We start from the raw sequence: 24,530 nt of genomic DNA, 5'->3' as shown, positions 1-24,530 counted from the left end.
GTGTGCAGGGGCTGGGGTTCCCTCCCAGTCTCCCAGATTGTGGGGCTGCAGCCGGGACACAGGACAGGGCCCCGGGGGGGGGGAGCTGTGAGGGTGGGGTGCAGCTGCAGGAGGGAGAACACCGTGGGGGCCCCCATGTGCACCTGTCCCTGGGGACCTCCCCTGCCCACAGGTCCTCCTCCTCTGAGAAGCCCTCCTTGACTGCTCCTGGTATTAGACTGGAACTTGCTGCCGTGCCTGTGAGGGGTGGGCCGGGGCCGCCTCCTCACCTGCTGCCAGCTCCCTGAGACCTCGTTGCTCTTTTTCAAACATTCGGTTCCCCTGACTGTGAACTTCGGGGCTGAGGCTGGCTTGGGTCAAGGCCACTTTTCCTTGTCCTTGCTGTGGGCTCTCCTGGTCACGCCCCGGTCAAGCCCACCATGAGAAGGCAGGTGGGGGCAGGTGGACGTGTACGTGGCCTGGTTGCTGGGGTGATTCTGGGGCCCAGGACCCAGAGGTGGGAGGGACGTGCTCAGAACATTCTGGAAGAACACTGGGAGGGTGACCCTTGGTGGAGCCCTGAGGGTGTCCGAGGCCAGCGCTGGGAGAGGGCTTCACTCCTGCCCTTTCTCCCAGTTCTCGCTGCCTGGGGCGGGCCTGGGTCTGCAGCCGCAGGCCCTCACCTGGCAGAGCTGGGACACCCTGCAGGTGTCTGACACAGCTCACGTGTTTGTCAGCCAAGACAGAGGTGAACAGGGCCTCCCGAGGGCAGGCCCCGCCTCCCTGGACGACTTCCTGGTTGCTGGCTGGTGGGACCTCACCGTTGTCCTATGCTGCTGGCCCCGCTTCTCACTGACCCGTCCAGCCCTCTGCTCTTCCAGTGAAACCAGCTGTGTGCCCACCTCCTGGGGGTGCCGTGCCCGCCGTGCACCGTGTGAGCTGAGGGCAGAGTCTGGGCCCCCTGAGAGAGAGCATCCCCACTCCCCACTGTGGCAGGGAGGCCCCAGGTGTCGGGTGGGACAGGACGCCCGGGGCTCCGCCCAACCCCTCCCGAGTGCTGCCTGCACCGCGCCCATCAGCATGGCCACCTGGGAGCCCAGAGCACACCCCAGGGACCCAGTGGGCTCCCGGCTCCCAGGCCTAGAGGGCTCCAGCTCGCATTCCGACCCTACCAGTGTGAGGGTTTCACTCAGCACGGCAGCTGTGGGCGGCCAGGCGCCGGAACTTAACACCAGTGCCCACCTGTCTCCCTCCCGCCCAGTCTCTGCCTTCCTTCCTCTCTCCATCCCAGTTTGCGCCTGGCACCCAGCAGGTGGCAGGGAGAGGCTCCTGCTGCTCACAGAGAACTGAGGCTGGGAGAGACAGAACGGGAGGCGGCGGCCACCCCAGCCCCCTGTCCCGTGTTCCCCACACAGCACCTTGACGGGGTTGGGGGCCGGGGGCCGTGGTCCTGTGTGATCCTTGTGGCCCTGCAGCCCCTAGGGTCGCAGTCCCAGCCCAGGCAGGAGCTGCCCCACCGCCCGCCCCTCCCCTGCGGAGCCCCACCCCATGTGGTGCTCAGCGGCCGTCTGCGTCTCCCCAGGTGAAGTGCTACCACAAGAAGCAGCGCTCGGCCACGCGGGACGTCATCTTCCGGCTGCAGTTCCACACGGGGGCCGTGCAGGGCTACAGGCTCCTGTTTGGGAAGGAGGAGCTGGACGGCGCCTGCAGAGGTGAGGGGCGGCCCAGCGGCACGCGGGGGGGGGGGGGCCCTGCGCTCTCCCGCACCTGCTTGCGTCACGGCCCCTCCCCGGGGCAGGGGACTCCATCCAGGGGAAATGACAGAGCCACGAGCCCAGGACCGCGCTCCCTGCTTCCGTGTTTGCGCTGGGCCCGGGGCTTGGCGCCGTGCTGGGCGGGACCTGAGGACAGGGTCAGCCCCGGCTCTGGGGTCCGGCAGCTCCGCGGGGTTGACACGCGGCTTCTCTTCTCAGATGACCGTTTCCCTGACTACGGAAAGGTGGAGTTGGTGTTCTCAGCATCGCCCGAGAAAATGCAAGGTGGGCCCTGACCAGGGTGGGGTGCAGGCACAGGGGGGCCCTGGCCAGGGTGGGGTGTGGGCTTGGGTGGGTACAGTGTGGGGTGCAGGCACAGGGGGGCACTGGCCAGGGTGCGGTGTGCGTACAGTGTGGGGTACAGTGTGGGGTGCAGGCACAGGTGGGCACTGGCCAGGGTGGGGTGTTGGCTCGGGTGTGCCCTGGCCAGGGTGGGATGTGGGCACGGGGGGGCCCTGGCCAGGGTGGGGTGTGCATACAGTGTGGGGTGCAGTGTGGGGTGCAGGCACAGGGGGGCACTGGCCAGGGTGGGGTGTGAGTACAGTGTGGGGTGCCGGCACAGGGGGGCACTGGCCAAGGTGGGGTGTGGACTCGGGTGGGTACAGTGTGGGGTGCAGGCACAGGGGGGCACTGGCCAGGGTGCGGTGTGCGTACAGTGTGGGGTACAGTGTGGGGTGCAGGCACAGGTGGGCACTGGCCAGGGTGGGGTGTTGGCTCGGGTGTGCCCTGGCCAGGGTGGGATGTGGGCACAGGGGGGCCCTGGCCAGGGTGGGGTGTGCATACAGTGTGGGGTGCAGTGTGGGGTGCAGGCACAGGGGGGCACTGGCCAGGGTGGGGTGTGAGTACAGTGTGGGGTGCCGGCACAGGGGGGCACTGGCCAGGGTGGGGTGTGGGCTCGGGTGGGTACAGTGTGGGGTGCCGGCACAGGTGGGCCCTGGCCAGGGTGGGGTGTGGGCACAGTGTGGGGTGCCGGCACAGGGGGGCACTGGCCAAGGTGGGGTGTGGGCTCGGGTGGGTACAGTGTGGGGTGCCGGCACAGGTGGGCCCTGGCCAGGGTGGGGTGTGGGCACAGTGTGGGGTACAGTGTGGGGTGCAGGCACAGGGGGGCCCTGGCCAGGGTGGGGTGTGGGTACAGGGGGGCACTGGCCAGGGTGGGGTGTGGGCTCGGGTGGGTACAGTGTGGGGGTGCCGGCACAGGTGGGCACTGGCCAGGGTGGGGAGTAAGCCCAGGTGAGCCCTGGCCAAGGTGGGGTGCAGGCACAGGGGGGCACTGGCCAAGGTGGGGTGTGGGCACAGGTGGGTACAGTGTGGGGTGCTGGCACAGGGGGGTAATGGCCAAGGTGGGGTGTGGGTACAGTATGGGGTGTAGGCACAGGGGGCCACTGGCCAGGGTGGGGTGTGGGCTCGGGTGGGTACAGTGTGGGGTGCAGGCACAGTGGGGAACTGGCTGCAGGTGGGGAGTGAGCCCAGGTGAGCCCTGGCCAAGGTGGGGTGTGGGCACAGGGGGGCCCTGGCCAGGGTGGGGTGTGGGTACAGGGGGGCCCTGGCCAGGGTGGGGTGTGGGTACAGGGGGGCACTGGCCAGGGTGGGGTGTGGGCTCGGGTGGGTACAGTGTGGGGTGCCGGCACAGGGGGGCACTGGCCAAGGTGGGGTGTGGACTCGGGTGGGTACAGTGTGGGGTGCAGGCACAGGGGGGCACTGGCCAAGGTGGGATGTGAGTACAGTGTGGGGTGCAGGCACAGGGGGGCACTGGCCCGGTGCGGTGTGGGTGGCCGCAGGTGGGCACTGGCTGAGGTGTGACGGGCACCCTGGAGTGCTGTGCGAGTTTCTCACCTCCGCGTGTGTTTTGTAATCAAATGTTTAAGCGCAGGAGGGAGGACACGTTGAGGCCCGCTGTGGCCGTCAGACCCCGGGGGCGTGGTGTCCCGGCACTGCGTGCAGGGGATTGGTGGTCGCGTAGCCGCAGACGGCTCGGGGCAGACAAGTCCTCGTCGGTCACAGGAGTGCATTTGGGAAGAAGTCAGCCCTGTGGTCTGGGTGCTGCCACGGCTCCGTCCGCAGGCCCTTCTGAGACGGATGGGAAACGGTTGCTGGCCCCGGCTCTCTGTAGATGCAGGTGGGGGCTGTGGTGTCCAGAAGCCTCCTGGGCGGGGGTTGGCTGGGGCGCCCAGAGCCCGGATGCAGGCCGGTCCTGAAGCTCGAGGTGCCTCTGAAGTGACCCAGGCTCTGTCTCGCAGAAGTGGCACTCGGGCCAGCTCAGGTGGGTGGCGGTGCCGCCGTCCCGGACGCTGATGCTTCCCCCGTGTCCCAGCAGGCGCTGAGCATCTGCACAATGACCACGGAGTGACCGTGGACTACAACACCGCCGACCCGCTGATCCGCTGGGACTCCTACGAGAACTTGAGTGCAGACGGAGAAGGTGCGTGCGGGGAGGAGGAGGGGACGGGCGGGCGGAGAAGGCGCAGCTCGTGGCTGGGCGGGCGGTGCTGAGGCAGGGGTCCCCGTGTTCTCAGAGGCCCCGCGGCCGCGCCCTCTGTGGCTTTTGAGGGCGTTTGTTCAGGAGAATCAGGCCTGGAGAACTTGGGGCAGGCTTTTTACAGAAGCCCTGACTGAGGGGGCCATGCCGATGAGGAGGCCCACGGGGCCCAGCGTGGCTGAGCACGACAGGACCCCCGTTTCCTTGTGTTGGGAGCGCTCTAACGCTTGTCTACTAGCAGTGTGAAAAACTTAATTTTATTTATTTATTGAGAGGCCGGCAGGAGACAGGCAGAGAGCTCTTCGAAGCCACCGATTCACTCTTCAAATGCCAGCAACAGTCAGGCCAGAGACGGGAACCCCGAGTTCTGTCCGCGGCTCCCACGTGCACTTGGGCCGTCTTCTGCTGCCTTCCACAGCAGTTTGCGTGAACGTCGGGGGGCTGGGGGGTGGGGGTAGGGACCGTCTGGGGTGCACAGGTTGCCGCCTGAAGGGGCCTCCCCAAGTAGCGTGGTCCTTGTAGGAACCCGGGCGCCCAGGGGAGCCATTCCCACCAGAAGTCAGACGCTGCTGCGGGCCCTGAGGCTATCTGGGCTCCCGTGCTGTCGGCCGTGACAGTGGTCATTCTGTTTCTATCGCGTGGGCCGGGGCTCTGGCTGCCGCCCGTCTGCTGGGGGCTGTGACTGAGCTGGGCGTGGTGGGAGTCACACATGGAGGGTGTGACACACGGACCCTTGCTGCATCCTGTTCGCTGGCCCACAGCAGCATGTGGCTCTGTGTTTGGATCTTGCAGAACAGTGGGATGGGCGCGTGGTCACTGGTGACGGGCTGGTGGGGGGCGACGGCCAGCTCTGGGCACCGGGAACGCCTTCCTTGGCCTCTCTCAGCCCCCGACCCGAGGGTCCCCTTCCTGGCCTGATGCTGCTGTTGGCTAAGCTTCGAGTTCTGGTGTTGCCTGGCTTAGGAGCTGCTGGGGACCGGAAGCCAGTGGCTTCCTCCTGGTGAGAGATGTGCCCACCCTCTGCACGGAGCCATAATGGGGCCGGGGGGCGTCGTCTCCGCAGTGGGTGGCGGTTGTTGGTGTAAGCGTGCTGGGTGGGGGCTCGGGCTGGAGGGGTCCAGCTGCGCTGTCCTCAGTGTCAGTAGCCCCTCACCTTTCTCACCCGGGGGATGGCGGGAAGTGGCCTCGAGGTACCCATCGTCCTGTGTGGCTTTGCCTCAGGTCTCCAAGGCCCAGGCTCCGGGCCTCCCCTGCCTCCCAGGAGGAGGGAAGCCAGAGCGCTGGGACCCTACAGGCGCCCCCGACATCGTGGGCGTTGGGCGGGCTCTGCAAGGTGGCCGGCAGGTTTGCGCTCCCGTGGCTCTGTCTCGTGGCAGCCCCACGCAGGGCAGGCGAGGTCTTGTGTCTGTGCATCTGCCGCTCCTGCTCACCACTGATGCCTCAGCTGGTTCTCTCGCACAAGTTTGTGAAGCGGAGCTCCGCTCCCAGGAGTGCTGTCCTGTGGGCAGGCCGCACCGCGGGCCCTCGCTGGGCTGCTGGGCGAGGCCCTGTCCCCTGTGCAGATCTCTCTTCCTCCTGTCTTTCGATAAGTATTCCTTGAAGGAACAATGCAGGGGATGAGTCACACTCACCACCTTCCCTGCTGGGCTTGGGTCCCTGGGGGGGGGGGGGGTGGCTCGGTGGAGGCTCCCTGCAGAGCAGCACAGGTAACAGAGGCCTCTACAGGCTCTCCCCCTCCCGGGGCACTGGGAGCCTCTCGGGCCGTTCTGGGTGCTGTGCTGGGGGTGTGTCCCGCCCCCTTCCCTCTATATCTGCAGCCCAGCTGATTGGCAGTGACAGTGACACGGGTTCCCGTTGTGCTGGGGGACCCCGGGGCCATCAGGACAGCGCCGCCTGTTGGCCATGGGGGGAGAGCAAAGCATATGGTCAGTGGTCAGCCGAAGCCCGGGGCGGGCCGCTGGCTGAAGCCCACCTGCGCGAGCACAGGGAGGCCAGAGGCGGCCAGCGCTGGCTTCTGGGGCTCAGAGGCGGGTGTGCCAGAGGCATAGCGTTTCCAGCAAAGCGGGTCCCGGAGGCGTTTCCAGCAAAGCAGTCCCTGAGGTGTGCAGGCAGTGCCGGCGCTCACGGCTCCAGGGCAAGGCACAGCTGGTCGGGTCGGGGACTCTCACAGGAGCCCTGGCCCCGCCTCCTGCCTCCAGAGTTCAAATTTCACTAAACCTGATTCACCAGACTCCACCCTCGTGTTTACATTGCACTGGCCTGTTTGTGGGAATCTGGTGAGCCTTGCGTTGTGCGCAGCCTGGAGGAGCAGGGTCCAGAGCCCAGGGAGGGAGGCGGCAGCCCCCACCCCAGGGCGCGGCTAGAAAACGGGCCCCCCCCCCCCCCGGTAGCATAGGGGGCTGGAAAACGGGGGCTCCCGGTGGCATAGGCGACCAGCTGCAGGGTGTTCTGAAGGAAGGTAGGCGGGGAGCATGTGCGTGCAAGTGTGGATGTGTTTGCGTGTGTGTGTGTGTGTGCATGTGTGTGTATGCATGTAGCTCCTGGGCGCCCACAGCTTCTCTGTGCCTGTGTGCGACTCGCCAGCATTTGGAGGGTGGGCGACGGTGCTGGCCGGCAGCCACGGGGGTGGAGTTGCGGGGCAGTGAGCGGAGCTGCCGCTGCAGCCTGGCGTAGGCGCCCCGATGCGCTTGCAAAGCTGGAGGAGGCTGGTGGTCGGCCTCCCTGGGGGTGGGGGGAGTCCAGGGTTGGTCCTGCATGTGGCATGGGTCCGCCCTGGAGCTGGCGGCTTGGGTGGCATGTGAGGGAGGCCAGGGGACCTCCTGTTTGCCTAGGCTGTGACTGAGGGTCAGGAGGCGGCCAGCACAGGCGCCAGAGTGCCCTAGCCGGCTTTGCTGTGTGTGCTGCTGGCCGGGCGCGGTGGCTGTGTGCGGGAACCGCCTGTCACAGCCCCGCCGGGAACCCCAGCACATTCCAGAGCCTCGCCCAGGAGCCCTGGGGAGGGCCTGGAATCCAGCCCTCAGAGGGCGGGCGGCTGTGGCTGCGCGGGCGGGCCTCCTTGGAAGGGCGGCTCCGGCCCTTGCTCCTGTTATTTGTTTCTCCGAGAATGTGCAGCCTGCGTGTTTGGGGAGGGTGAGCACAGAGCTCAGCTGTGTACCCTGGAGCGGGGTTTTCCAGGGTCCTCTCCGGCTGGCCTTGCAAGGTGTTCTGTGCGCTACCTGCCGGTGTCCTGCCCGCCTTCTGGCTGAGGCTCCCGGGGCTGCTGGGGGCCCTGGAGCTGCAGCTGCACTAGGAGCCGGCTGGGCGGAGCTGCCCAGGGAGAGAAGTGAGGCTGCCTTCTCCACCGTGAAGTTTGTTCCCATCTTGGTTCTCAGTGTTGAAAAGAGAAAGAGGACGAGGCCACATCTCATCCCAGAGCCGCGGTGCCTTTGGGTTTGTAGGTTGAGGTCCGGTGTGGGCATCAGTTTTGTTTATTTTCGTCTACTTGGGGGGTTCCATACACTGGTTCACTCCCTAAATGCCTGGAATGCCAGGGCTGGACCCGGCCCAAGCCAAGATCCCGGAACTCCTTCCAGGACCCGCATGTGGGTGGCAGGGGCTCAGACACGTGAGGCATCATCTGCTGCCTCCCAGGATGCGTTAGGGAGCTGAATCGGAAGAGAGGTTCTGGGGTGTGGACCCCGGCACCCCGAAAGGCAGCGTCACCTGCTGCACCGTGACGCTGTGCGCGCTCATCACTGGTTAGCGGTTGGAGTTCTCTGCAGTGGGAACAACACAACACAGACCAGGGAAATCTTCAGTAAGCGGGAGGCAGAACTCTGTTGCGACAGAGTAAGAGCAAACCTTGTTTCAACGAGAGGCGATGAAGACTTCTGTGCGTGGGGGTGGGCGAGGTGACCCCCTGTCCCCTTAAGAAGTAGCCTCGAGGCTCAGGCAGCACCTGCAGCCCTGGGGACCCCACCAGAGTCTCTGCACCTGCCCGTTTCAGCCTCAGTGCTGGGGGCTGACTGCCACTTGCAAAGCCCGCACAGCCCTGTCCCATGCTCTCCTGCTCAGCCCTGCAGGGCTGGGACGGACACCTCCACGTGCAGGGGCTGAAATCCAGGTACCCTGTTCCTGCGTGTTCCAGCCGGCACCGGGGAGGCCTCTGGCCGCTCCACACCGTGCAGCCCGGCCCCACGAGCTGTGTGCACTGCAGACGGGCAGGTCCAGCGCCTGCACTCCCATCCAATGCAGGAGGGAGGGGCTCGCTCAGCAGGGTTCAGAGAAGCGGCTTCTGCGCGTGTAGAACGCAGCTCAGACCAGATCTCCCCTGCCCCCCGTGCTGGCAGCCGGAAAGCTGAAGCCTGTCTCTGGACCTTGCCCATTGTCCTCTTCTCAAACCCCACACCCCAGATTCAACCAGCCGCGGGTCAGAAGTGCTCAGACCCCGACTGCACCTGTGCTGGCATGCACAGACGCTTGTCACTGTGGACGGTGCAGAGTGACACCAGTTTATGTGGCTGTGATGTCACATGGCTGATTCGTCGTCTGGAGGTGACTCAGTGCACAGGAGGACACCGGGCCCTTTGATGTGAGCATCTGTGGGGTGTGGTCCCTGCGGGGGTCCTGGACAGGTCCCAGGGAGTGACTAGTATTCGAGAGGAAGGGGTGGGTGAGAGACCCCACGAAACCTTCAACCTTCCAGAACCTGTCTCCTTTCAATTCCAACCTCCACCCCCACCCCCACCTCGCAAGGCCCTGGGACTTCCACGGCTCCCCGGGCTCCCTAGACACAGCTGAGTCTCTAAGCCCTGCAGACGCCTCCCTCCAGCCCTCGGGATGGCGGGGACCCCAGCCAGAGCCTGTGCCTCGGACATAGGTGGGCGCGTCAGTTCTCTGGTCTGGTCGCAGATGGTGACTTTGAGCTTCACCTTTGCCAGCCAGAGCCGTATCATCAGGGCGGTCTCCATGCTGGAAGGCGTCCTCTGAGGCTGGGCAGGCCGTGGGTTTCCCTGGAGAGGCTGGCCGGCTGCCACGTGCCGTCCCTGCCCCCACTGCCCATTAGGATTCTGGTTACTGTCTCTTCTTGCTGCTCTTGTCCTGTGCGTTTTGCACTGGGTCTTGGAAGCAAAGCTACAATAGGAAGCGTTTTGCTGCCGTGGCGCTGTGCGTCGCTCATGGTCACCCCGAGAGGGTAGACACGCTCAGGTGAGCAGAACGAGGAGCCCCTACGCGGGTGGCAGGTGGGCGAAAGAGAAATGGGGAACGGTACAGGACCATTTGTTATGCACCTGCTGTTTGCCAAGGCTGCCTGCTTCGTCCTTGTCCGCTGCTTCTGAGTGCACTGTGGCCGGGTGGTGTGCCAGTGCCACGGCTCTCTCTCCTGCTCCCTGCTCCCTGGGCACGTGGAGCTGACTTTGGAGACGCGGCTTTCTTCCTCCTTGCTTCCAGAGCCCTGAGGTCAGGTGACGTCAGGTACTTTTCTGCTTCTGTTCTGAGTCCTTTGAAGACAGCCAGGTGAGGGGACCAGGGCCAGCCCTCCTCCCGGCTCACCTGCGCAGCCTGACCTGGCTGTGTTGTCTCTAAGAGGTGGTTTGGATGCCCAGGAGTGGGGACTTCAGACCTTGTTGGCGGCTGCTTGTGTGTTTGGTTTCTGTTGATCATGTTTAGTTTATTTGTTTTGCCTGCTAAGGCAGCGAGTGTGTTTCCAGAGGCGCTCCCAGGTTCTGCCGTGGGAGAACAAGCCGGAACATTTTGTCTCTGTGGTACTCAGTAGCCACTGCTGGGGACACCAGAGGGGGCAGGGAAGCCTGTGCCGCTATGGGGAGTGGGGCGGCAGAGACGGCACGGTCAGTGTGCTCAGTGGGTGTGGACGAGGACCCAGCAGGGATCAGTGTGCTCAGTGGGAGGTGCTTCTGCAGCCGGCTGCCTGCTGTAGACGAGGACCCAGCAGGGAGGGGCGGTCCGGGGCGCCAAGCCGAGCGTGGCAGGTGCGTGCCTTCGTGGTCTTGGAATCACCAGGCAGGCACTGAGGCGATGAGTGCTGGGAGCGGACTCCAGCCTTGTCCAGGTGGGGGTGGCTTGTGCAGTGGCTGTGGTGCCATTGTTGAGTCCGTGGGCTGAGCACTCCACACGTACGTGTTCTGGTTCTCAGAATGTCACGGAAAGACAGGAGTTAAGTAGCGCGTTCTGTAAATGGAGAGCCAAGGTCCAGATCGTCCAGCTGTGACCGGGAACACACCAGCAGGACGAGAGGACGTCTCGGTCATCCGACTCGAGTGGGAGTCCCTCTTGCACAGTGTGGCTCTGTGGCAGGAAACGTGAGGGCCTGCTCCCCTCTGCTCCCCTCCGCCCCCCCTGCCCTGTGCCACTCAGGATCACAGACGCAGGCGTCCGGCGGCCTCCCTGAGCCCCATACCTGTGGGAGGATCTGTGCTCCTGGGACGTCCATGAGTGTGGGCCCCTCTGTCTTGGATTTGTTTCTTACTATTGTCCTGTAGCTTTTTTTTTTTAAGATTTTTTTTTAAGATTTGTTTATTTATTTGAAAGGCAGAGTTAGAAAGAAAGTTCACTCCCCAAATGGCTGCAGTCGCTGGCGCTGAGCCAATCCATAGCCAGGAGCCAGGAGCATCTTCCGGGCCTCTCACACAGGTGCAGGGGCCCAAGCACTTGGGCCATCTGCTGCTGCTTTCCCAGGCCACATCTGGATTGGAAGTGGAGCAGCTGGGACTCAAACCTGTGCCCAGATAGAGTAACGGCACTGCAGGCAGTGGCTTTACCCGCTATGCCACAGCGCCAACCACTCATTTGGGTTTTGGTCACTGAGTCGCTTGTTTCAGTTCAGACTGAAGAAGGCTCTGGGGGCCACCAGGGCAGCCTCAATGGTGGGAAACCTGCTGCCGCCATGGCAGACTGGTGCTCTGGCCATGTGGCCTGGTGGGCAGTGTGGCCGTGGGTCAGTGCAGCCTGGGGTCCAGAGCTGCCCGGGGGTCAGTGCTCTGACCTCCCACCTGGCACGCTCCCTGGCAGTAGGGTTACTCTGTTTCTAACAGAGCAGAGACCCCTCTTCAGTGTCTCTCCATCCTCCTCCTCCCCCTACATCCTCTCCTCATCTGCCCCATAGCAGGACTGACAGCCCTGTCTCCTGTTAGTTTGCTGTTGCTTAGCAACAGAAGGTCCCGAACAGGAGTGGACTTCAGCGGGAGTTTGCTCAGACGTTGCGTGCTCTGTGGGTGCAGTGTCAGGTCCCCTGTGGTATGGGACCACTCGTGGCTTCCAAAGGTAAAGGCCAGGGTGAGCGCAGGGGTCAGTAGAGCCCCGAGGGCAAGTCCAGCCGAGCTGGGATTCGTATCTGGGGTCCCTGGGATGCCGGAGCTGCTGAGAGAGGCCCTTCTCTGGCACAGCCCCCACAGTCGGCCCCTGGCCCCCGCCGGCTGCTGGGTGTGCACAGGGCCTTTGCAGGTGCCCTGTTCAACTTGCAGGGTACACAAAGTGCTCTCGGCGTCCGCTGGGTCTGAAGCCTGGCCTGGGGTCACTCATGGATCAGAGCCATGTGACTTTGCGGCCACCTCCCCCTGGGCGGGGCCGCTGACAGCCTCAGTGGACATGAGGGGGGCAGCAGAGCACCCGTGCTTCCGGGTTCTGGGCCCACACTGCCTCCTGCAGCACAAGGCGTGCATTGTCCTCAAGCCCTTGTAGCAAACAAGCAACGGCCCCCTCGGGGTCTGGCGTGAGGCTGGACCGAGCAAGGGGTTGAAAAGGCGTGTCCGCTTGCCCTGTCTTAGGTGTTCAGTGGACAACAGGCTTCAGGACTGGCCAGGGCCGGTCCTGACAGGACTTCCCGCAGCCTCACTTCCTGGCGCAGCTGGAACAGAATGGAAGCCTGGGGCACTCGGTGCAGCACGGGGAGCTTCTGGGACCCTGCCCCGCAGCCTGGACCCTGAGCACGGCAGGACGTTCCGTCTGCAGCCTGGGACCCTCGCTCGGGGCAGGGCCAGGTCCCGAGCCTGTGGGAGGCGTGCCCCAGACAGCTGGGCTGTTGTGGAATGCCAGCAATTTCACAGGCCAGGCTGCAGGGAGGGGGAGGCCAGCTCCGCCCACGCAGGGGGCTCCTGCTGGGACACGCCCTCTGTGGCTGGGCTCCCAGGCCCTGGATGCCACAGCCGCGCTGTCATCAGTAACAGCGGATGGTCAGCTCCTCCTGCCCACAGCGAGGCACTGGGTTGGGTTCTCCTGTCATTCCCCGCAGTCACACGGGTCAGCCTGAAGGGGTGTGTGGTCCTGACACCTCATCGGGCCCCTGTGGGACCCCAGGATGCTGTGCTAAGCAGGTGGCCGGGGTCCGCTCTCGCAATTCCCTTGCGCTGTGTTCTGGCCGCGGATGGGGTGGTCTTGAGAGGGCGGCACGCAGTGTGTCTCGGGAGAGCAGTTTGCTGGGGGTTGGCGCGCTGAGCTGGGCTCATGTGCACAGTAATGAGGACCTGAGCGGCCGGCAGCGGGAGTCCCACTGGGAGAGGTCCCAGAGCTTTTCTCTCGGGCAGTGTCGGCGAGGAACGGTGGGCGCGATTCGCACCTGAGGACGATGGGTGTTTGCGTTTTTTCTGCTGGTGTTCACTCTGCTGCGATGAACGCAGGGGGTGGGTAGGTAGATGATACACAGAGATAGATACGTGTGTACACATGCATGCAGACACATACTACATGTACATAGGTGCACACAGATACGTGTAGGTGCACACACAGATACACACATGCGTATAGATACATACATGCATGTAGATACACACAGTGCACGAATGCAGATAACACATACATGCATGTAGGTGCATGCATATACGTGCATAGATGCATGTATCTATGTACACACAGATAGTACATACATGTAGGTGCACAGATGCATGTATCCATACATACATGTAGACCTGCATGCATATGCACACATGTAGATGCACATATATGTAGATATATAGACACATGTGTGCGTGCAGATACAGATACATAGGTGCATGCACAGAGATGCACGCATGTAGAGTGTACGTACACATACTACACGCATGCACGTGTACAGAGATGCATACATGCACACATAGATGCACATGCAAGTAGATACATGGATAATACATGGAGCATGGACATGAAGGTTCACACATGTAGACAGATGAATGTGTAGGTAGATGCATGCATACATGTAGATACATGAATACATGGGTAGATGCATACACGTGCATACATACAGATAGAATTGACAGGATACATAGGATAGATACATCTGTACATGTAGATAATAAATGGATACGTGCTTATATACAAACATAGTTAGAACTGATAGGCTAGATACATACGTATACATAGATATACACTATGTACACACATACTTAGAAGAGACAAGATAGGTACGTGTGTACATGTAGATAATGTATACATACTTAATACCTACAGATGAATTAGCTAGGGTTGATGAATGGATAGGACAGACAGGGAGGGAGGGCGTGGGAACCCAGCAGAGCTACCATCCTACTGCCGTGTGCTGCTCCCAAGGGCCCGTGCAGCTGCCCTGTCCCCACGCTGACCGCCTCTCCCCTCCCCGACGAGTGCCCTGTCTGTCCCCACGCTGACCGCCTCTCCCCTCCCCATGAGTGCCCTGTCTGTCCCCACACTGACCCCCTCTCCCCCTCCCCCTCGATTGCCCTGTCCCCATGCTGACCACCTCTTCCCCTCCCCCACGAGTGCCCTGTCTATCCCCACACTGACTCCCTCTCCCCCTCCCCCATGAGTGCCCTGCTCCATGCTGACCGCCCCTCCCCCTCCCCCTCGAGTGCCCTGCCCCCACGCTGACCACCTCTCCCCCTCCCCATGAGTGCCCTGTCTGTCCCCACGCTGACCGCCTCTCCCCTCCCCATGAGTGCCCTGTCTGTCCCCACGCTGACCACCTCTCCCCCTCCCCCATGAGTGCCCTGTCTGTCCCCACGCTGACCACCTCTCCCCCTCCCCCTCGATTGCCCTGTCCCCACGCTGACCACCTCTTCCCCTCCCCGACGAGTGCCCTGTCTGTCCCCACACTGATCCCCTCTCCCCCTCCCCCTCGAGTGCCCTGCCCCATGCTGACCACCTCTCCCCCTCCCCCTCGAGTGCCCTGCCCCCACGCTGACCGCCTCTCCCCTCCCCACAGTGTTGCACACGCACGGCCCCGTGGATGGCAGCCTCTATGCCAAGGTGAGGAAGAAGAGCACCTCCGACCCCGGCATCCCCAGCGGCCCCCAGACGGGACCAGCCGCTGGCAGCCCGGAGCACGGCGAGCACACACTGTCAGTCAGCAGCGACTCGGGCCATTCTACCGCCTCGGTCCGGACCGACAGGACGGAGGAGCGGCCGGCCCCGGGCGGCAGGAGGGGCCTGAGCCCCCAGGAGAAGGCGGAGTTGGACCAGCTTCTCCGCGGCTTCGGCCTGCAGGAGCCGGGGCCTGCCCTCAAAGACATGGCCGACGCGCACAGCCAGGGCAGCGGGACGCGGCTGGTGGTGCCGGCCCAGGTCCACGTGAACGGGGACGCCGCGCTGAAGGAGACCGACATCCTGGACGACGAGATGCCGCACCACGACCTGCACAGCGTGGACAGCCTGGGCACCCTGTCCTCCTCAGAGGGGCCGCCGGCCCCCCTGGGCCCCTTCCCCTGCCACAAAAGCAGCCAGAACTCCCTCCTGTCCGATGGCTTCGGCAGCCACGTGGGTGAGGAGCCGCTGTGTGCGCTGACCCCGGAGCTGGGCCTCGGCGTGGACGGCCTCTACGAGCGGGAGCGGACGTTCGGGGGCCGGGAGCCCAGGCAGCCGCCGCCGCCTCTGTGGAAGCCCTCGGTGTCAGCGCAGACGCAGGCCTACGGACCTGACGGCTACTCCACGCAGACCTGGGTGCGCCAGCAGCAGATGGTGGCCGCCCATCACTATGGCCTTGCGCCCGCCGGGGAGGCCAGGCTCGTGGGCCGCGGCACTGCAGACAGCCCCAGCCTTATCCAGGCACAGCCCAGCGTCCAGGTCTCCCCCAGCCGCACGGCCAGCAGCCGGGTGACCGCCCAGAGGGGCACTGGCACTGGACTGTGTGCACGCGACTCCCAGCTGCCGACACCCAGGAGTGCAGGGGACAGGGTCGTGAATGGAGCTGGCCAGGAGCTGGGTGCAGGCCCTTCCCCGGGCTCCCCGACCCTGGACATCGACCAGTCCATCGAGCAGCTCAACAGGCTGATCCTGGAGCTGGACCCCACCTTCGAGCCCATCCCTACCCACATGAACGCCCTGGGCGGCCCGGCCAGCGGCCCCGTGTACGTGGACGGCGTGGGAAGTGCGCTCCGGGCTGGCGGCAGGCTGCAAGGTGAGACAGACACGCTGTCTCGCTGAGCGTGAGACCCCCTGGGGGGGACGTTTCCCTCGTGGTTTCTGCCATTAGGGTTTCAGACCCGGGAATCTGAGAGCACTGTGGGGGGTCCCAAGGGTCCCCAGTGTCAGGCCGGGAGGGAGGGGCGAGTCCAGGAAAAGCCTTCCTCAGGGTGGGTGCGCTACGGGGATCAGGCCCGGCCCACCGAGGGGCCGGCCGAGTGCACACATCACATGTGGAGGTCTTGGCCAGGCAAGACCAGGAGCCGGCCCAGCACCGGCTGTCTGGGCGGTTGTGGGCGGGTCCCTGACTCCTCTGAGTTTCCACATCTGAGGGTGGGTTAGTGGGGCAAGCAGACGTGCCGTGGGTGAGTGCCAGTGTCCTGGGGGCTGACGGGAAGAATGGAGAGGGCAGCAGGGCCCCTGAGACAGCCTCATGGGGGCAGGGATGGGGGTAAGCGTTGGTGTTTAAAATGCCCGGATCACACCCACAGCTGCAGGTTGGCCACGTGGTGTGGGAGACCATTCATGGAGGCTACAGCTCTGGCAGAGGCCTGGGGGGCATTGCCAGGGTGGGGAGGGTCCTGCAGGTGAGAGGCGTTCCCGAGAGCAGAGGCCAAAGCCAGCAGAGGTGGGAGCATGGGAGCCGAGGAGGGGACTTACTGGGGGAAGCAGGCTCGGGTGTGGGGCCGAGTTCAGCTGTGGTCCAGAGCCGTGAGCCAGGAACAGTGGGGTGTCGGGTTCTGGAGTCATGTGCGCTCTGCAAAGTGGGCGGGGCTAGCTGACCACAGGGCAGCGGGCGGGCGCTGCAGGCTCGGGTTAGCATGCTGTGGCCGTGTGTTCTAGCTGGCTGAGCTAGGTTGCAAAGCTGAGCCCTCCAAGGCCACTCCTGTGTTTCACCCTCAGATTGGCTAATTGTGAAACAACCTGATGGGCTCATTTTGAGAACCAGAATTTCGCTTTTGCTTTTGGACCTTCCTCAGTTCTTTTCCTCATAAGAGAACTGCAGTTTTGAAACGCGAAGACTTCGTATTAGCAGCAGCCGGGAACGTTGGGTGCACGTTTGGTCATCGCCATGCAGGTTGCGGGTCTTTGTTCCTCCCTCTAGGTCTGTTGAGGCTCTCGGGCCGTCTGCCCGTTGTTTCCGTGCTGTGAGAACTGCAGAGGTCAGACGTGGGTGTGAGCACGCGGGATTCCAGTCCACGGAGACCCGTGTGCAGTTCAGAAAGGCCCAGCTCATTGGGAGACCTGCAGCTGGGAGCCATCCGGTGGACGCTGATGGGACAGCCGAGCACCGGGGCCCGGCAGAACAAGGCGATCCCTCCCTTGGAGCCGGCCTGCCCCAGCGCCCCGTGGGCAGGAGCACGCCTCACTCCGCTGCTGGCGTAAAGGGGCCGGACAGGGTTCAGTGGCCTCTGAGCAGCCTGCACGGCCGGCTCTTGGATCTCAGAACAGGGCCTCTCGTCTCCATAGCGACCCCAGCAAAGAACATTGATGTTGTAGGGCTCAGCCCATTTGACGAGTGGGGCGGGGAAGTCCCCCCTCCCTGCAAGTGCAGGCAACGCCGGAGCCCTTTTGATCCAGAAATCTAAAATTTGTTTTTATTTTTATGTACTTGAAATTCAAGGCAGAGTTAGGGATCTTCCACCTGCTGGTTCACTCCCTAAATGGCCGCAGTGGCTGGGACTGGGCCAGGACAAAGCCAGCAGCCAGGAGCTTCATCTTGGTCTCCCACATGGGTGTAGGGCCCAAGCAGTTGAGCCATCTTCCACAGCTTTTTCCAGGCCATTAGCAGGGAGCTGGCTCTGAAGTGGAACAGCCGGGACTTGAACCTGTGCCCATATAGAATGCTGGCATTGCAGGTGGCATTGCAGGTTGCTGGCTACGCCACAACACTGGCCCAGGAATCTAAATTTCTCGAGTGGATGGGGCTGGCCTAGAAAGCAACAGAAAGGGAAAATCAGGACGAGCCCACAGGGAACCTCATCAGGGCCCGCTGGCCAACTCAGAAGGCCTGGGGGTGCTCCATTTCCACTGCTGGCCTGCAGGAGGCAGTCAGGGTCCCGTGCGTGCACCCCCAGTTCCATTGTGCTGACTGGGAAGGGACCCAGCAAGGCCAGCACACTGTGATGTGCCCAGGACAGTGCCATCACCGTGTCCACCTGCATGTTGACGGGCGGCCATGCCTGGCCGGAGCCCGCCTGAGTCTCCCTCACGCGGGAGGACAGCAGGGTTGGAAGTCTCCAGAGTGCCCGGCCTTCTCCAGGAGGGACCCCCGCTGGCCAGCCGTCCCCACCCGGATGCCGACGGGCGCTCAGCTTTGGTTCTGCTAAGACTTCGGCATCCCGAAGTCACTGAAGCCCGCCACCATGTGCAGGCCGTGTCCTGAACGTGGAGGGGGCCAGGAGTTGGGTTGGGGGTTGGGCATGGTATTGCCCAGGTCCTCCTGGACCCGGCGGTGTGTCCTGCAGAGCTGGGCAGCTCGGTGTCACACCAGCAGGCCCCTCAGATCTGGTTCTTGGTGGGAAGGCAGTTCCACGTGGAGGTTGAAATTTCCTGAGAGTCTCTCGCGGTTCAGCACCGTAACGCAACGGTGATCTTGGAGGGGACGGTGGGGAGGACGGAGATGGAGGTGACGGTGATGGTTTTCTTCAGGGTGATTGATTGATTTGAGAGAGAGAGAGAGGGGAGACAGAGATCTCCCATCTGCTGGTTCACTGGAGATGGCTGCGACAGCTGGGAGCCAGAAACTCCATCTGGGTCTCCCACACGAGTGCAGGGGCCCAAGCGCTTGGGGCATCTCCCACTGCTGTCCCAGGCTATTAGCTGGGAGCTGGACTGGAAGTGGAGCAGCTGGGATTTGAACCAGCGCCCGTATGGGATGCCGGCACTGCAGCACAGCACTGCCCAGGTGGTGATGTCGGAGCTGCCCCCCTGGGGCCTGTGCTATGCCGGGATGTGGGCAGAGCTCCTGTCTGTCGGATCCTGCATCCCGTGGCCACGCCCTTGTTCCACTCAAGGGGTGTTCGGCCAGCCAGAAAACCCAGCCAGCAGAGCCCAGGAGTTACCCTGTTTCCTTCCTGGCGTGCAGTGAGACCCCAGAAAACATCCGGGCATGCACGGGCAGCAGTGTGGAGGGCACCTAGGGACCTTCTGAAGAGGCGGCCAGGTGGGGTTGACCTCTGGACGTGTGGAGCTGACCAGAGCAGTGGCCACAGGGCTCCGGGTAGCTCAGGCCCTGTGCTGTTGGTGTCTGAGTGTGGGTGGGTGAGTGCGGGCTGCTCCCGCCCTGGGTCTGGCGCCTTCAGCTAGGGGCTGTGCCTTGCCAAGGAGCCCCGGCCCCCGCTGTGTGTGTGTGTGTGCACGTGTGAAGGTGCGTGTTGTGTGTGCCTGTGGGAGTGTGGGTGCTGTGTGTGCATGTGTGAGCACCCGTGAGCGTGTGTATGTGTGCACATGTGAAGGTGCGTGTTGTGTGTGCCTGTGGGAGTGTGGGTGCTGTGTGTGTGTATTGTGTGAGCACCCGTGAGCGTGTGTGTGTGTGCACGTGTGAAGGTGCGTGTTGTGTGTGCCTGTGGGAGTGTGGGTGCTGTGTATGCATGTGTGAACACCCGTGAGCGTGTGTGTGTGTGCACGTGTAAAGGTGTGTGTTGTGTGTGCCTGTGGGAGTGTGGGTGCTGTGTGTGTGTGTATTGTGTGAGCACCCGTGAGCATGTGTGTGTGCACGTGTGAAGGTGCGTGTTGTGTGTGCCTGTGGGAGTGTGGGTGCTGTGTGTGTGTGTGTTGTGTGAGCACCCGTGAGCGTGTGTGTGTGTGCACGTGTGAAAGTGTGTGTTGTGTGTGCCTGTGGGAGTGTGGGTGCTGTGTGTGTATGTGTGTATTGTGCGAGCACCCGTGAGCGTGTGTGTGTGCACATGTGAAGGTGCGTGTTGTGTGTGCCTGTGGGAGTGCGGGTGCTGTGTGTGCATGTGTGTGTATTGTGTGAGTACCCGTGAGCGTGTGTGTGTGTGCACGTGTGAAAGTGTGTGTTGTGTGTGCCTGTGGGAGTGTGGGTGCTGTGTGTGCATGTGTATTGTGTGAGCACCCGTGAGCGTGTGTGTGTGTGCACGTGTGAAAGTGTGTGTTGTGTGTGCCTGTGGGAGTGTGGGTGCTGTGTGTGTGTATTGCATGAGCACCTGTGAGTGTGTGTGTGTGTGTGCACGTGTGAAGGTGTGTGTTGTGTGTGCCTGTGAGAGTGTGGGTGCTGTGTGTGTATGTGTGTATTGTGTGAGCACCCGTGAGCACATATTTGTGTGCACGTGTGAAGGTGTGTATTATGTGTGCGTGTGAGTGGGTACTGTGTGTGCGTGTGTGTGTGTTGTGTGTGCGTGTGTGTTGTGTGAGCACCCGTGAGCATGTGTATGTGTGAAGGTGTGTATTGTGTGTGCATGCGTGTTGTGTGTGCCTGTGGGAGTGTGTATGCGGTGTGTGTGTGTGTGTGGGAACGTGCCTGTGGGTGTTGAGTGTGAGATGGTGTGGGAGAGTGAGGCAGGCAGCCCTGGACGGGGCACAGGGGACACTGGCCCGGCTACAGAGCAGGTTCTAGTTGCCCTGTGGGCGGCCCCTCGGGTGCCTGGGCACCGTGTTGCTGCATGCACCTTGGCCTCCCTTCTGGCTGCGTCTCCGTAGCTGCCTTGGGACTCCCTAGGGACGGGTTGAAGCTAAGCCCAGTCCCAGCCCGGCCGCCGCCCTGCGGTGTGAGCAGCGTGGCTCTTGGCTGAGAGCAGGAGTCAGCACCTGGCGGCTGTGGCGGGCGGTCCCGGTCGCTGGTGCCTGGGTGAAGGGCCTGTTCTGCTGACCCCGCCCCACCCCAGCTCCAAGGGCATGTCCCTGTGCTCGTCCACCCCACAGGCCTGTGCTGCAGGGAGCGTGCCAGCTCCTGGGAGCCCCAGGGCGGCCCTGGGTGCCTGTCTGTCTGCAGAGGCCCGCGTCTGCCCAGCCCGATGCTGATGGGTGCTCTGAGCTGGGTTTGAAGGACAGCTGTGTGCTCCACTGGGACCCGCACCCTGCAGCTCCGTCTCCCCTTGCAGGCTCCTCGGGTGACGAGCCCCCGGGCGGGAGACTGCGGAAGCGGAGCCTGGGCCAGTATGACAACGATGCCGGGGCACAGGTGCCCTTCTCCAGGTGTGGCCGGGGGAAACCAGCTGTGGACGCGGCCCCTGGCCTGGTGCCTTTCTCCTCTCCTGCAGACGTCAAAGAGGTGCGTCCTGCGGCCATCCATGTCTCGTTCCCACCTCCTCCTGTCCTGGGGTTTGGTGGACACTTGCTTCCTCTGTGATGGGCGGGTGCAGTGGGTGGGAGTCCAGGTGTGTGGTGGGCAGACAGCCTGGGTGCTGTGCGGGCAAGGCCACCTTGCACTGGCCGCCCGCGCCTCTGCGTTCTGGGCTGTGGAGTGGGCACACGGGCGGGTTGTGAGGGTTGGAGGTCGCACAGCGATGATACTGGCCTCAGGACTCCCTAGATGGACGGCACCCCCAACGCGAGCACACCATCCCACGGCCCGAGGACAAGGCCCATGGACAGGTGTCTCTGACCTCTTGGGAGACTAGTTCCAGCTTCTAATCAGAATCAGAGACAGGTCATGGCATCCAAAATGTTTGATCTTTTAAATGGACTTTGCATATCCTTCCGTTGGGAGAGCGGGAACTTCAGGGTAGCTGGGAAAACAGAGGCGTCCGCAGTGCCGGCTCTACAGAGAGAAAGCGGCCGGCATTGTCCCCGGGCGCGCTGTGTCGTAATCCGGGCCGTGTCTCGTGAATCTCTGAACACCGCACACGCGTCCCTCCACAGCCGGGGGGCGGGGGAGCGGCCAGGACCCCCCAGGGTCCCAAGTTTGCAGCTGCTGCAGCCCCAGCGGTGAAGGGCGAGCGTGCGTGGAACCCGTGCACATTTCCCGTGTGCCTGGAGTCGCAGCTGCTGCCTCGGCGAGCGCGTGGCTGCCAGGCTGTGCCGCTGCAGCAGGGTCTTGACGGGACCACTACATGCACAGTGTGGGTGCAGCTGTCCTCTTCTCAATCTTTTCTTTTCAGTTAATTAATTAATTAGAGAGGCGGTAAGAGTGGGCAGCGGAGGGGAGAGAGGTCAGTCTTCCATCTGCAGGTTCACTCCCCAGCTGAGCCAGACCAGAGCCAGGAGCCCAGAATCCCATTAGGGTCTCTCACGGGGGTGCAGGGGCCCAAGCACTTGGGCCGTCTTCTGCTGCTTTCCCAGGCCACAGCAGGGAGCTGGGTGGGGAGTGGAGCAGCCGGGCCTGACCCTGTATTCTGATGTGGGATGCCGGCGTTGCAGGAGACAGCTTGACCCTCTGTGCCACGACTTTTCCCAGTGCTTCCTCCCCACGATTGGTTGCCTCTGTGGGCGCTGAGCCAGCGGGTGCGGAGGCTGGCCGCTGCCCGTGGTGCAGTTACTCCATCCTGCTTTCGCTTGAATGCGGGAATGCTGATTTCCAGGTGCTGCCGCAGACAATTCTGTCAGTGCCGTGTGGCTCTGCGTTGTAAGGACACAAGACACCCGCCCGCCCCCCCCCCCCCCCATGGCTCCCAGTCCCCGTGCCTGGGGGCGGGGAGGCTGCCTGCCGAGGGCTCCCGCCATAGCCAGCCTGGGGGCCGCCGCTGGGTGTGGCCTCCCCGACTCCTGCTCTCACCTGTCCTCCTCTCCCTGTCCATTCCAGACAGTGGTCACTGCATACCCGCCAGACCTGGACGTGTGCGACGGCCGGGCGCCGAGTGGCAAGGAGCCTGTGTGTGCGACCCCGGTGTTCCCCGTGTCTCCAGAAACCGCGTACGGTAAGAAAGGTGGGGCGGGCTCTGTGCCGCGGCCGCCTGTGCCTCGGCCACGGCAGGGAGCCTGACGCCGCTGGCTGTGCACTCTTCCAGGGAAGACGCCCCTGCGCTGTTCCCCGTTCAGCCCGCCCGAGGCCCTGCGGAGCAGCCCGGCCACGCCGCACCCAGGAGGGCACGGTAAGGACCCCTGTGCCGGCCACGGCTGCACCGGGACACTGTCCTCTCGTGCCTCAGAAGCCACAGTGAGACAGTCTGGCTGTGGACGGTGTTGGGGGGGCAGTGACTGGCGCTGGGTGGCTCTCCGGTGTCCCTGTGCAGCCTCCCGTGTACCGTGTGGATGCGTGTTTATGAGAGCAGCAGTGGCCTCCTACTGCAGCTCAGCACGGTGCTTCTGACCTCCCGTCTGTGCAGTGTGAAGAAGCAGCCAGAACACCCCACTCTGTCCTGAGCACGTGGTGCCCGCAGAGAGCCAGTTCTCTGTGTGCTGGACAGCCCGGGACTCGGCCATGTTCCCTCTGCGCTGCGGGCTTGGCCTTGTCTCTCCGGGGAGCGCTGGTGCACCTCGCACACTCTGCATCCCGGCTGTCGGCCGTCTGCCCGGCAGCCTGGGGAGGGGTGCAGCGTGCGGCGAGTCCCGCGGCAGTTCTGCGTGGACAACGTCTGCTTCCCTGGAGAGCTCCGGAGAGGCCAGGCTTGGGCAAGTGCAGAGAGGATGTCTCCGAAAATCGCAGTTAATTTTTGATTGCTTATTCTTCAAATCATTTACTTATTTTAAAAATGTTATTTGAAAGTCAGAGAGAGAGGAGAGAGAGAGGGAGGGAGAGAGTGAGCGAGCGAGCGAGTGCTTCTCTCCAGTAGTTCTCTCCCCAGAGGGCTGCAGCAGCCAGGGCGAGGCAGGGTTGAGCCAGGACCTTGGAACTCCACGCAGGCCTGTGCGTGGGGGGCAGGGACCCCGCTTCTTGAGCCGTCCCCTGCTGCCGCCCAGGGTGTGCGTTAGCAGGAAGCTGGATCAGAAGTGGGGCCGGGGCTTGAACTCAGGCCCTCCGGAGCTGGTAACGGTTGCTCAGCACGCCTCCTGGGACTGAGATCTCGTACATGGTGTGCACAGCCTGCCCCGCGTGCGGGCAGGTGCGGTGAGGACGCTGGCTCTGTCTCCCTCCCTGCCCGGGGCATGGCATGTCTTCCCCTGAGCCATCAGGGCCCACAGATCCGCTAAACACAGCGTTTCCAGCACAGTGGCCGAGCTCAGTAAGGAAAACCACGTACGTGCTCCCACCCTCTGATCGGGCTTTGCTGCGCGAGCTTTGTGTGAGGAGGGTGCCTGCTCTGGTACACACACATGTGTAGCCACGCGTGTGTCCTTGCCTCCGTGTGATTCAGGTGCAGCCAACGTGCGGCCTTCCCTTCGGCCCATACGGCCCAGCCCTCAGCAGAGCGGCCCACGCGCGGCTCCTAGCCTGAGTGTGCTCGGTGGGTTTGGACGAGAACCATCCCTCTGGCCTGGAATCCCATCTCCTGCGACGCAAAAACACAGGTTCACGGGAAACACGCAGGTGACACGCAGGGAGGAGGCTCGCAAGTGCCACGCGGAGCTGCCGTGACGCAGGCCTCACCGGTCACGTGCTGAGCCTCTTGTGACCTGAGAAGCCGAGGGGCAGGCGTGTCTGATGGCTGTGGTCATGGCCTGTGTGCCGAGGGCGGCCCCGACGCCCGCACGTCACAGGCTGCGGGCAGCAAACGCACCCTCAGGACTGCCCACGTGCACCGTGCACGTGTCCACACACGCAGAAGGTCATTGTGCAGCCCAGTTTCTGCTTCAGCGGGCAGCGCAGTGCACAGCAGCTCCTCGTCCGTCCACCAGGAGCGCGGGGCAGTGGTCCTCGGCTCCTGACCAGAGACCCCGCCCGCTCTGTACAGGATGACTTGGTCCCTGGGCTGCACAGGGTGGCTCTGTGGGCCTTCCTATCTGCCCATTTTACAGATGGGGTAGCTGACATGGAAAAGTGAGTTCCCTCAGCCGCACAGCAGGGGGAAGGCCAGACCCCAGCGCAGGCAGCCTGGCTCCCCAGCCCCTGATGGGTTATTCTGGCTTGCCTTCTGGCC

General features: G+C 63.4%; 1 protein-coding gene across 10 annotated transcripts in view; it reads left to right on the top strand.

Annotated features, from left to right (window-relative positions):
* TNS3 (tensin 3) overlaps positions 1 to 24,530 on the top strand; it is a 190,124-nt gene that overhangs the window by 113,304 nt on the left and 52,290 nt on the right. For 9 of the 10 annotated variants that reach the window (XM_070059452.2, XM_070059450.2, XM_070059444.2 and 6 more), the window contains 7 exons: positions 1,562 to 1,691; positions 1,953 to 2,018; positions 4,108 to 4,212; positions 14,417 to 15,607; positions 20,676 to 20,845; positions 22,316 to 22,430; positions 22,521 to 22,604. In XM_070059452.2, coding sequence (XP_069915553.2) covers positions 1,562 to 1,691; positions 1,953 to 2,018; positions 4,108 to 4,212; positions 14,417 to 15,607; positions 20,676 to 20,845; positions 22,316 to 22,430; positions 22,521 to 22,604 — 1,861 coding nt within the window. Of the gene's footprint in view, positions 1 to 1,561; positions 1,692 to 1,952; positions 2,019 to 4,107; positions 4,213 to 14,416; positions 15,608 to 16,717; positions 19,320 to 20,675; positions 20,846 to 22,315; positions 22,431 to 22,520; positions 22,605 to 24,530 lie in introns of those variants that run through there. The other variant, XM_089315964.1, reaches the window with a different exon arrangement.

Source organism: Oryctolagus cuniculus, chromosome 16, assembly GCF_051225735.1.
Source record: "Oryctolagus cuniculus isolate XC-2025 breed Fujian yellow rabbit chromosome 16, ASM5122573v1, whole genome shotgun sequence".
Lineage (NCBI taxonomy): Eukaryota > Metazoa > Chordata > Mammalia > Lagomorpha > Leporidae > Oryctolagus > Oryctolagus cuniculus.
Note: the sequence above shows the minus strand (reverse complement) of the source record. Positions and strands in the feature narration are given on the sequence as shown.